We start from the raw sequence: 13,888 nt of genomic DNA on the forward strand, positions 1-13,888 counted from the left end.
GCAAAGTGAGCAAGGGACTCACGTCTGAGCATACCCTGCCACACATATGGCGGCCAAAAGCTGTACAAAAGAGGGTGGTAATGGACGGAGCATCTGAACCAATCAAACACCCACACCCAGTCAAAAGATCTGGGTTTAATCCATCACCGTTCTTTAGCCCACTCGGAAGTTTCCTATACTGTCTGATAGTCTTATTGATTGATGTAGGGCACCTGAGCCTCAGCCACAATAGTGTGGATTGCATCCTTTGGCTGTTGACTGTAATGGGGACAGATGCTGGTGATTATTCAAATGACGTGGCGTACACTTCAAGACCAAGCCAGCCGCACATATTGGTTATTGGTCATCAGGGGTACACACTCCGGTGAATATTCGCAGCGTACACTTCAAGATCAAGCTGAAAGCACGCATTGGCTATTGGTCCTCAGGGGTTGAGACATGGGTGATTATTCAAAAGACACAACAAACACTTCAAGACCAAGCAAGATGCACGCATTGGCTAATTGGCTTCAGGGGTATAGACAGGGTGTTTATTTAAAAGACGTTTATAACACTTCAAGACCAAGTCGGATGCACACATTGACCATTGGTCATGGCGACAAACGTGTTTTTGTAGTGTGTACATATCGCATGCAAACACATTTGATTGGATATCAACAACAATGTATCAAACTCAATAGTGTAGATGTGTCCAAGGGTTGGAATGTGATGGTTTGGACAAATTTGGCTAATGCAAACGTCTCTGACCTATCTCTTTGGACCCATGGAACAGAATCTGCCTCTACAGCACAGATATAAGGCTGACTGTTCCCTAGGGACTTCACTTGCCTGCACTACATGCTACTTGCCTACATCTCAACATACCACTGCTGTTGTCTCCGCATTCTCTGAGATCTACAATGGCACACACTGTGGAGAGGGCACCAACTTTCACAGAGGAGGAAAACCAGGCCCTGCTGGACAGCCTCCTTCCACAGTACAGGAAGCTGTATGGGAAACCAGGGGAGAAGGTGAGTGTTGATGCAACTGACTTCTCAATACACCATGTTTCATAACAGGTACTACTAGTATTGTGATCCTAAGGACATGCATGCACACATAATTATTGTAAGTCTCGCAGTGTGTAGATTCATGTTCTGGACAGGTATAGTGATTAAAAGAGTATCTAGTGCAATTTATTTGTATGCACTGTACTCATGTTGTTAAGGCAGCTTTGCACACACTGCCTCTGCTGATACTTGAACTGCCTCAATACATTATCCGCCCTTTTACCAATGAACTATATGTCAACGTGTGTGATGAACAAATATGTAGCATGTGTAGAAATTGTGTGTCACTATGTCATCCTTACATGTTGATGCCCATCAGAAACAGGAAATTTGGCTGATCATCGCAAAGGCTGTGAGATTTGTAGGGGTCTTCAAACACTGTATACGCCACTGCCAGAAGAGGTGGCAAGACCTCTGTGGCTGGACCCATAGGATTACAAGAGTCCAGCTGAAGCTGTCACCTCCTCGACAATGGTGTTGATGACGGACCCTGACCCCCCACATGCTCTGGATACTCACTAGATTGACCTAGTGAGCTGACCTGCTTTCAGGTCAGGTCACCCCCTGCGGCCGGACAGCTCCACCAGCTAAGTGCTGCTCCTGTGTGACGCGTGTCTTCTCCAGCTGCCTGCCTCGGATCACCGACGTGACCCAGGTCAGATCCTGTGCTCCGCTCTGTTTCCTTGACTCTGCTTTCTCATTCTCTGTCCTCTGTATCGTTTGCGCCTTCTTTTGCCCCTTTGATTCCTTGACTTTACTTTCTGACTCTCTGTTTTGTGGATAGTTTTTGTGCCTTTTTTTTGCCCTCTGTCTCTTGTATAGTTTGTGCCTCATTTTGCCCCATTCTCGCTCTCGTAACCACCCACTTTCTATTGGTTTTAGTCCTTCTTCTTCCTCGCCGCTGCCCCTGAGGCCCCGCCCCCTCTCTGCCCTGCTCCCACCTCCCAGCTGCTCCTCCCCCCTCCACTCCCTACATGGTGGCCGCTGATCGGAAGCGCAGCGGACGCGCGCAACGGACGCACACAGTGGACGCGCGCAGCCGGTGCGCCGATTGCGCGCCGCAGATGCGCCAAAGACAAGCCCATCTGCGCCTGGACCGCGCCCAGTGCCAGACCCCCTGGATCCCGCATACTTTACAACGCCAGACGCCAATACAACGCCAACACCCTCAACGCTCTCAACACTGGCCGGGACCACTGCTGCTTCCAGGCTGCCCCAAAACGCACCCACGGACTCTTCTCCTGCCACACCTGCAACTTCACCTTCGACAAAACAACCAAACCCCCAATGATCGGACCCAATCACCTCCTTTGCATACTCCTCAACACCCACTCTGCAAGCAAATACGCAGTCGAGCTCTGGGACCTGCTTGATACCGCCTCCCCTGACTTTGCCTTCCTGACCGAGACCTGGTGGAACGACTCCTCGGCACCGGACATCGCCATAGCCATCTCAGACGGCTACAAGATCTCCCACAAGGACCACACCAATGGAATCGGAGGAGGAATAGCCATCGTCCACAAATCCACCCTCCAGGTCCACACCCTAGCAGACGACTCACTCTACTCCGCCGAACATCTCCATTTCCGGATCCACACCGATCCCAAAACCACCCTCAGAGGAGCTCTCGTCTACAGACCCCCGGGCCCTGTTCAGCGACTCCATCGCCGACATTGCCAGCACCCACGCCCTCACCTCCACGGACTACATCCTTCTCAGGGACCTAAACTTCCACCTCAAGAACAACAACAATGCCAATTCTGCCACCCTGATCGCCAACCTTGCCAACCTCAGGCTCTGACAACTCGTCACCGAACCCACCCACGCCGCCGGCCACGTGCTCAACCCCATCTTCTCCTCAAGCACCCACGTCTCCTTCAACAACACCACCGAACTCCGCTGGACCGACCATCGCTGCATCCATTTCACCTTCAAGAAACCAACAACACACCACCGCACCCAACAGCTGCCTCACCGCTGCAGGAGCAAAGTCACCGAGGACCAGCTGACCTCCACCCTCACCCAGAACCCACCCACCGACCCCACCGAACCAGACACTGCCGCCCGTAACCTCAAACAGTGGATCAAAGACTGCACTGACACCCTCGCCCCGCTAAAGAAACTCTCCATCAACCACCCCAGCAAGAAAGCCGCCTGGTTCACTGAAGAACTCCTGACCTCCAAACGTACATGTCAGAAGGTGGAGAACAAATAGCTCCACAACCGCACACCAGACAGCCACGCAGCCCACAAGGACGCCATCCGCAGACATCACCACCTCATCTGAACAGCCAAGAGGTCTTCCTTCAAAACCTGCCTAGATAACAATGCTCACGGCAGCAAAGAGCTTTTTAACATAGTGAAGGAACTTTCCAACCCCAGCGCCAAAACCAACGACATCCCACCCTCGCAAGATATATTCGACTCACTGGCCACCTTCTTCCATCGCAAGATCGCCGACATCCACGACAGTTTCAACACCCTGTCTGCTCCGACCACGACAGACCCCACTTTGAACGCCACCTGCACCAACCAGCTGACCTCCTGGTCCCACATCAACGATGACGAGACACGCAAGGTCATGAACTCCATCCACTCAGGATCTCTGTCAGACCCGTGCCTGCACCATGTTTTCAACAAAGCAGAAACAACCATCTCACCCAAACTACGGAAGGTCATCAACATCTCCTTCGACACAGCAACATTCCCAGAAGACTGGAAGCATGCCGAAATCAACACCCACCTCAAGAAGCCCAAGGCGGACCCCAAGGACCTCAAGAACTTCCAGCCCATCTCCCTGCTCCCTTTCCCGGTGAAGGTCATCAAGAAAATCGCCAAGACACAGCTGACCCGCCACCTCGAGGACAACAACATCCTAGACCCATCCCAGTCCAGATTCAGATGAAACCACAGCACCGAGACAGCCCTCATCACCGCCACAGACGACATCCGGCACCAACTAGACAATGGCGAAACTTCAGCCCTCATATTCCTGGACATGTCAGCCGCCTTTGACACGGTCTGCCACCGCACACTAAGAACACGCCTCCAAGAAGCCTGAATCCAGGAGAAGGCCCTGGACTGGACCACGAGCTTCCTCTCTGGCAGATCCCAGAGAGTCCGCCTCCCACCCTTCCGACCAGAAGCCACTGACCTCATCAGCGGTGTTCCACAGGGCTCATCCCTTAGCCCGACACTGTTCAACGTCTACATGGCCCCCCTCACACAAGTGGCACGCCAGCACGACCTGAACATCATCTCCTACGCCGACGACACCCAGCTCATGCTCTCCCTCACCAAGGACCCGCACACCGCCAAAACCAACCTCCCCGAGGGATTGAAGGCCGTTGCCGAGTGGATGAGGAGCAGCCGCCTAAAACTGAACTCCGACAAGACTTAAGTCCTCATTCTCAGCCCCACTCCCTCTGCCTGGAATGACTTCTGGTGGCCGACCACACTGGGAACAGCACCAACACCCACCGACCATGCACGCAATCTAGGATTCATCCTCGAATCCTGCCTCTCCATGTTAAAGAAGGTCAACGCCGTCTCCTTCATCGCTACAACACCCTCCGCATGCTTCGCTGGATCTACAAAAGGATCCCGACGAAACAAGAAGAATGGTGACCCAAGCTCTCATCAGCAGCAGACTGGACTACAGCAACGCACCCTATGCAGGAATCCCGGCCTAACACCTACAACGGCTGCAACGCATCCAGAATACCTCCACCCGCCTGATCCTCAACACCCCTCGACGCAGCCGCATCACCTCCCACCTAGGAGACCTGCACTGGCTCCCCGTCAACAAGAGGATCACCTTTAAGCTCCTCACCCACGCACACAAAGCACTCCACAACACCGGACTAGTGTACCTGAACAACAGACTCAACTTCTACCCCCCCGCCCGCCAGCACCACTCCACCAGCCTCGCCCTCGCCGCCATCCCGCGCATCCCACAAACTACCTCTGGCGGCAGATCCTTCTCCTTCCTCACCGCTAAGACCGGGAACACCCTCCCCACCCACCAGCGGCAGATTCAGGACCTGCTCACTTCCAGGAAGCTCCTCAAAACCTGGCTTTTCGAGCAGTAGCAGCAACCCCTCCCCTCAGTGCCTTGAGACCCTCATCTGTAAGTAGTGCGCTTCACAAATTCACTGATTGATTGATTGACTGATTGATTGACTGTGGTCTTCCCTGACCAGGATGGGCAGTTGAAGGCCAGACAATGGCAAGGAGGGGGTGTGCTTGTGCCATTTAGCTGAACTATGTCTGACATTCATGTTGCACTCCGTCAGTCTGGTAATACTTTCATAGGTTGCTGAGACAACACTTATGTGCCAACATGTAAAGATGGCCCAATCTCATCTGATACCCGGGGGTGTCCCTTTCCATTTGTGACATGTGTCACTAGTCTCCTGTGTATTTGCTGTAGTCCAAAGTTACTATGTACAGTACCATATACAACAGGTGCATTGAGTTGACCATCATGAGTGATGTGATTGTCTGACATGTGTCAGTAACTTGACAGAAATATGACCTGCACTCTGTGTGGTATATGCCTAAATGTACGATTAGCTGATCTGGGTAAACACAGGTTTGTTTGAATAATACTAAACACACGTGCATCAGGAAAGACCAATATTGATGCCTCAGACAAATGAACTGGATAAGCTTTCAAAATGCATATTATCCGGCCTCTTGCTCCCACTAATCCAATGTTTCGCATGGACCAAGGACAGGTATGCCAACTCAGGTCATCTGAGACACTGTAACATCCTATTTTTGTGTGTCAGGTAACACTGTAACCATTGCAAATGTAGATTCATGTGTCTGACTCTGTGTCAGTGTGTACAGGCCAAGCTATTTTGATTACACATGTGGAACATTTATAGGATATGGACAGACAATCTCATGTATAGAAATTGGCTCAGATATACAGGACTAAACATGTGTGTGTGTTATCCCCTGACTGTGCATAATGGTGGCTTCAACATCTACTCCAATGTCTCAGTAGAACAACGTGAGCTTGTCAAAGTGTTCGAATTGTATGTAGCACTTAGTGGACATGTATACTTGAGCACTACAGATGTTACATGAACAGTGTTTACATGAGTGTGATCCGGTGCTTACTGTAAAATCATGGTTCACTGCCCCAGTAACAATAGCCAGAAAAGAATGTTTGTGGCCACATGAACATTTTTTAATATGCAATATTTGTACTTGTCAGTTGTCCTGCACACAGACAATTTTAGCATTGGAGTTCAAGACATGAGCCCATCATTGTTACTGGGATGGAAGTATGTTCATCATTTCAACTTAGGAATTTGTCCATCCCATTTGCGTGCCCACTCCCTTGCATGAGATTGGACATGTTTGTGGTAAGCCCTGACACTCAGGAGCACTACAGATTAAACAACAGGCAAAACAGTGCCCTGTTGGCCATTTATTTATTTTGAAATGAGATACATCTAACATATGTTTCCATTGCCATGATGTGTTTGGTAACCATGATTCACTGGCAGACTGACAAGTGACATGTTTATATATGTGTGATGAAAATTAATAGTAGCTTTGACATTATGCAAGGCCTTGCTCTGTGATGTGTTGTGAAAAGAAATCATGTGTCGAGTCTATGCAGATGACTGCTGTGAATCTTTTTCTCTTCCTTGTTCATCATCATCTACAGCAACTGGAGGACAAAGTTCCACGGACAGGAGGAAGTGACTAGCCAGACGGGGTCCACTGTGGAAGAGGATGAATGTCCTAGTGGCACAGAGGGTGAGGGGATTCACACTGAGGGCCGTTCAGGAACATCAACATCAGCTGATGAGCCATCCAGCTACAGTGATGAATCCCTTGTGGTGGTGGGTGTTACCATAGCAAAGGCTGCACCCACAGAGTCTATCCTATAATGAATGGCTGAGTAGGATCGGGATGACTCATTTTTGGTGCAGATGTGAACAATGTCTTAAGGTCATTAAAAGCTTTCTCTTCTGTTTCTGTCCATTCAAATTTCACACCTTTGCGTAGAAGTTTAGGAATAGGTGTAATTGTTTGGGAGAAATTTTGAATAAACCGCCGATAGAAATTGGCGAAGCCTAAAAAGCTTTGCACTGTTTTTACAGACGTTGGACTAGGCCAATTGCTTACTGCTTCCACTTTTTTCGGGTCCATTTCAATTCCTGAAGGACTAATGACATATCCAAAAAACTCTACTTTGGATTCATGAAACTTGCTTTTTTCTAATTTGACATATAGAGTTTTGAAGCAATTTTTTAAAGCATGGTGGGTACCGTTTTATATGTTCTTCTTCGGACTTCGAGTATATCAATATGTTGTCGATATATACGACACAACAGACATCCAAGAACTCATGCAATACCTAATTTATAAAATATTGGAAAGCAGCAGGAGCATTACAGAGATCGAAGGGCATTACTTGATATTCATAAAGGTCAAATTTGGTGCGAAACGCCGTTTTCTATTCATCGCACTCTCGAACTCTCACAAGATGGTAAGCTCCGCGCAAATCCAATTTAGTATTTGCTTGTTTGATTTGATCCAATAATGAGTGAAGCTCCTCTCCTTTCTTTAATATAAAAAAATAAAGGGGAGGAGACTGGGCATTTGGAATGTCTGATAAACCCATTAGCAAGATATTCATCTAAATAGGTTCTCAAATGCTCATTTTATTTTTCTGTTAATGCATAAATCGTACTGCACGGCAAGGTTTCTCTGGGTATTCAATCAATTTGACAGTCAAAGTCTCTATGTGGGGCAAGGTGTAAGACTTTTTTTTATCAAACACGTCAAGTAAATCTGAATACTCAGATGGCACACCATCTATAAGTAGAATACTTAGTGATTCCTTTGGGAAGTCAAATACTTGCATTATATCCTCTTTTACCTGAATATGAAAACACTTTGAGTGACATTGAGCTGAATTAAACGTCACTGTTTTCTGAATCCAGTCAATATGAGGATTGTGATATACTAACCAGGGTATTCCCAAAATTAGCCTAAATTGTGGTGCGTCTATGATATCAAAACTAATCTGCACGCTGTGAACAGGAGAACATTGCACATTTATAACTTTGGTTAGTTTTTGTATAAGGCCTGAAGTAAGTTCTTTACCATCACCTGCACAAACCACTTCCCAATGATCCTTAGTTGTAGTGTTTAATCCTAGTGTCTTTGCAAAACAAGTATCAATAAAATTGCCTGTGGCTCCTGTATCTATCAATGCACTAACCATCCAAGAACTTGTGGGATTGTTAATAGCAGTGAATTTTACTTGAATACTCAGGTTTCTACAAACTATGGTTGGAACAGTAGAGGCCAAATTAGAACAAGCACCTGACAAACTGACCTTGTTGTTTATCGAGTGTTCTAGTTTTCCGTTTGTGGATCAACTGCAGCCACTTCTGATGCTTTATTTTTTAATTTATTGGGTTGGTTAGGACATTCCTTTATGAAAGGTCCCGCTTTGCCACAATAAAGACATTGATTAAGTTTTCGTCTTTTTTCCTTCTCCTCCTTAGTCAAAGGGCTCCGAATAGTACAAATCTGCATAGGTTCTACTGGATCTACGTTATTAGCCACTTACATTCCTTTCTTTGAATACTAATCGCTTGTGATCTGATTTCCCTTTTTCTCCTTTTCGTTCAGATAAACTGTGATTTAATTTCACCACCAAATCAATTAATTCTCTAATGTCATCTGGAGGCTCCAGAATCTGCAGCACCATATTGTTTAAATCATCCTTTAGACCTCTATAAAAAAGAGATACTCTTTTGTCATGAGGCCCATTAGCTTTTAACACTAAGCGATTAAATACTGAGATACAGTGAAATAAGTCAGATGTTTCCTGCTTCAAATTTAACAGCTCATCATCCGCTGACTGTACAAACACATGTCTGGCGAATAGATTGTTTGAATCTATCAAAGTTGTATAAAATAGGATCATCATTTTCCACTATTGGAACTGACCAAAGAGCTACATCACCTCCTAAATAAGATAGCACCAAGCTAGGCACGTAATCCTGACAACGTGGGGGTCAAGAATTTCTATAGCAGAAGGCAGAAGCCAGATCCAGAGAAAGTCCAGTTGAAACTGGTCAGCTGGGGATTTGGAGAAAACATATTGGGGCTTGGAAGACCCATGTAGCTTGAACCCGAGACCAAGATGGAGAGCAGGACAATGCTTCAGGGTACATAGCCCACAAGCCCAGTACTCTTATTTTCTTTCACAGGTACAGAAAGTGTCAGGAGGACCGTAAATGGGGTGTCACATTTATTCTGAGAAACTGGTGTGTAAACGGGAGAAACATCTAGCCACTCCCTAAACAATGGTAGAAACATTCCAGGGGGTGACCTTTGACACTTTTGTAGCATTCCCTGTGTGATCCACTGAAAACAATCCTAAGGTATCCTTGTCTACGTAAAGCCAAGAAGGCAGAACCGTTCTTACTTGTGTAGAGCTCATTTGCCCACCCTGGAGGTAATGCCAGGGACATGAGTAACCCTCCTGTGTGGTCACTCAAAAATAGTTCCTTATTCCTACCTGACTAAAGGGACAAAAAGAGGCAGCAGGCCCTGGTTGTAGTTACAGGACAGCTCTCCACACCCACGAGGGCTACTCAGGTCTTGGTGAGAAGAAGAGCTCATATATATGGGCCTCAGGGGAGATTTAGGGAGGGAAAAATTAACTTTCTAAAAGAACCTTCTTCAAAATATTTATTACAAATCCAAATATGAAACTTGCAGTTGTTTCTTCGCTGGAGATAACATAATTACATGTAATATTGTATATTAATGCCGCAAACTCTCCATCAGTGAAAATAGCTTAAAGGGCCTTTACACTTTAACGAAATGGTTAAATTAAACTTGTGCATGTTGCACCTTTAATTACCATTGACCTTCGTTTACAAGCAGTAAGGACTACTTAGACTCTCAGAATTGTAGCTGAATATTTGGACTGAGTTTTACATTTGGAAAAGAACAGAATTGTATTGTGTTGCATTGATGGTGTGGTGTGTTGTGTTGGCTTAAGTCATGTTTAGTTGTTTTCTGCACTGCATTATGGCATTATGGGATCAAAAAATATTGATATGGCTAGATTTACAATTGTTATTGTAATGCAAATGTGTTTCTATGGTAGTGCTTTGTTTGGATGTGGTTGTTTTCAGGAATTCTGTTTGTCATTGTGTTGTGCATTGTTAGTATTTTCTGTTTTCTTGTAGTTCTTTTACATACTTTACCACATGTTGCTAGTTCACCATTAAAAGTAAATAATTTCTGCCAAATTTCAGTGAATAAGATTCGATTTCAGCTGATAAAGGTGGAAAATGTCACTGGCCTTAGACTTCAGTTTCAAAGGACTCCAGTTAGTCTAAAAGCATGATGATGTTCAAACTTACCTTTTTCATCCTCATTTTATATGATCAGGCCAGAGAAAGTTTTCTCATGACAGAATTAGGCAATTAAGAAAAAATAAAATAACAAACCATGAGACAACTGTGAAAATGTTATGTGATGTTGGAAGGAGCTTGTTATGTGTACGTAGAACTCTGCACTTTTCAAAAATATTTTCTTTTCACACCTAAGAAAAAACAAACAAACATGCCTGTAAATAATGTACGACCTGCAAAAAGGAACATGTAAAATGATGAAATCATTCCCACTCCTATGTTCCAAATGAATTGTGTCAATGGGTCAGCTAGAATGTTTTTGTTAATTTATCAAATGCCCTGCCTGGGCAAAGACATTGACAACTTATCTCTGTAAACAAGTAGTTCTTCATAACAGCATGGTAATGCTGAAAAAGACACTGCCCACAGTGTGTGATCAATTAAATATGGCAAACAATATACAAAGCAGTACTGCAACATTAATTAAAAATACTTGGGCATTTAAATGTTCTTTGCAACCACTGAAGTCATGCACTTTTCTCTTGGCTAATGAATTATGCTATGATCTTTGTCTTCTTCAAAGCTTTTTTAAATTCTGCATTTTTCAGACTGTATATGATGGGGTTACAAAGGGGTGTAACAGCGACATATAACAAGGACATTATCTTGTTTTCAATCATTGAATATGTTGATTTTGGTCGCACATATGTAGACAAGAGAGATACATTGAATAAGAGAACCACAGTGATGTGTGAGGCACATGTGGAGAAAGCTTTTTCCTTTCCAGTCTTGGACTTGATTTTCAGGATCGACGAAACAATTTTGCAATAAGAAATAATGATAATAATAAAGGTTGTCGTTGTCACTAATGAACCCTCCACAAAGTTGAGAGTCTCAGTGATGCTAGTGCTGCTGCAAGACAATTTCAACAGTGCTGTCATATCACAGAAAATGTGGTTAATTATGTGAGACTCACAGAAGTGGAACCTTGACATTAGAACATTCTGTGGTATTACAAGAAGAAATCCAGCTGTCCAGCTTCCAGCAGCTAACTTCATGCACACAGCCTTATTCATGATGATCATGTAGCGGAGGGGTTCACAGATGGCCACATAACGATCATAAGCCATGACAGCCAAGACCAGGAGTTCTATAGTTGCCATGGCCATAAAAATGTACAATTGCAGTATGCAGTTGGTGAGAGAAACCTGTATGCCATTTGCAAAGAAATGGACAAGCAGTTGTGGAACTATGACTGACGTGGACAAGATGTCGACAAATGCCAAATGAGTAAGGAAGAAATACATAGCTGTATGCAAATTTGAGTTTGAGTGAATTATTGTCACGATCAACATGTTTCCTATTATAGTTATGAAGTAAATCAATAAAAGGGCAACAAAGATTGGTATTTGAAAATGTAGAAAGTCCGAAAATCCGACGATTAGGAAGCCTGCAGATGAGTTCAGATTTGGTTTATTCATTTATCTAGCAGTGCAACACAGCTTGAATCTGAAGCCTCCCTGTAAATAAATACACAATTATACAAATTTAATTATTTACAAAAGGATCAATTGGGTACGTATGGGAATGAGAGTTTTGCAGGACTTTTCCAAAACTATCACAGCTACTAAAGGTGAGCTTGCATATATACCTTTTACTTTGAAGTTTAATATAACACTCTTATCAAATGCACATATGAATTATTGGAGCTTTTGCAGGCGGAAATTAAAAGGACCTGCATTATATTTAGGCCGGCAGCTGGCCATTACGCCCTGGGGAAGAAATAATTACTCTGTACCCATGATGGAGAGACACTCCACCTAATTTAAAATAACCTCCAAGTAGGCAGTCATTTATAAAGGCATTGCCAAGAGCCGTAGCCATAGAGGCTCCTGTCAAAGCATTAAACGCATTGAGTGCGCGGGTCAGCCAACAACGGTCGAAAGCATTACCTAGGTCAGTTGGCCGACGCGGCCCCGCCCACTCAATAGAACTCCCACACCGCAGCAGAATTTGTGCAGCGGTTAAGGAGTTGACTTTTGCAGCAAGGCTGCAACGGAAGGTAACAGCCCTCCTTCAGCCAACTGTATTCTTTTTTTTTCTAAAAATAAAATCTTAAACAGGACTTTAAAAAAAAAAAAATAATAATACTTCCTGAGTTATGGGAGGCTTCTCACACAGCGCATGGAGCATAAGGATTATTTTACTGGTCCTTACTGCGAGGTACTGTTCCTGCATTGAATTCAGGATTGTTGTCATGCAGCAAGGAGCACATTCCTGCATAAAACGAAGCCTCTGTGGCATATTCTTCTATCTATATTTTCTGCAGTATGCAGCACAAATAGAAAGAGGAAGTAACAAGGATAAATGAAGATATTTCTTGTTGTTAACCTCCCACGGGAAAACACATCTTGTTTGACATTTCCAGGTCTATCAATGGTGGTAAATCTGTGAATGTGTCAAAATCCATGCGATTTGCGCGGCATACCCGAGCAATATCCAGGGAATGCCTTCCCAGGGCCAAGTAATACTGCCCAGTGATGTTGGCTGAGTTGCATTACTCATTTATCAAGCCACCATGGGCCATGCACAGTGGCCTTGTGCAGCTTGATAAATTGCATTTTAGGGTTTGATTTGCACAAGCACTGTCGCAAGGATTCCGTGCTCAGACAGAACTTTGCATAGAGGCTTGGAACCTCAGTGAATTAGGGTGTGCCAAAACTCACCTTAGTACCCAAAAATCCCCTACCAGACTAGCAATCAGTGTCTCATTGGTTATCATAAACTCCCAATGCTTAGACAAACCAGAACATGGACTTAGTACACCGCAGGTAACGTGGAACACATGAACACTCTTTCGTTATGCAATCATTTCAATCCAGAACAAGGAGTAAAAGAGGACACGTGCATATTTGAAATGTTTATTCACTAATGCAGTGTTTTCAAACGCAGTATCTTAGCTAATACAAGCAAACATATTATAAGAAACAAAGTAATCACCATAGTCACTAGTCCATAGAACACAAACGGTGAAAGCATGGTATTATGCTAAAATGAATAGGGTTTAACAAAACCTAATTCTCACCCTCCCTAGCTAGTATATTATATTATATCTAAGAAGGTCTCTATGGGTTTTAGCAGAGCGGCCTCATACCTCAAGATCCTAGTGGTAAGGGATCACATCATCAGCCACCATCTCTATGCATGGGAAGCACCATCAAGTGTGTTTGTATGCTCTTGTGCAAAGCAATATAAAACCTGCATAAAGTCAGAACTTGGCTGCAGCTGCATGTATGTTATGTCTAGGAACGTGCGAAGATCAGTGCTCACAACAACCACTGTGTTGAGATATCCTTGAAGGTTTTCCTTACTCACTGTACAGACACAGCTCGCCAAACAAGACTGATATCAGAGTAACAACATATTATT

At 44.6% G+C, this 13,888-nt stretch overlaps 1 protein-coding gene across 1 annotated transcript; it reads right to left on the reverse strand.

Moving 5' to 3' along the window:
* Nucleotides 1–11,013: 11,013 nt before the first annotated feature.
* On the reverse strand, nucleotides 11,014–11,940 carry LOC147700803 (olfactory receptor 5V1-like). Its single transcript, XM_086928496.1, has one exon. It carries the CDS (start codon nucleotides 11,938–11,940, stop codon nucleotides 11,014–11,016), a length of 927 nt encoding a protein of 308 aa, XP_086784622.1.
* Nucleotides 11,941–13,888: the final 1,948 nt, after the last annotated feature.

The sequence above is a fragment of the Lissotriton vulgaris genome, chromosome 7, assembly GCF_964263255.1.
Source record: "Lissotriton vulgaris chromosome 7, aLisVul1.2, whole genome shotgun sequence".
Classification (NCBI taxonomy): Eukaryota; Metazoa; Chordata; class Amphibia; order Caudata; family Salamandridae; genus Lissotriton; species Lissotriton vulgaris.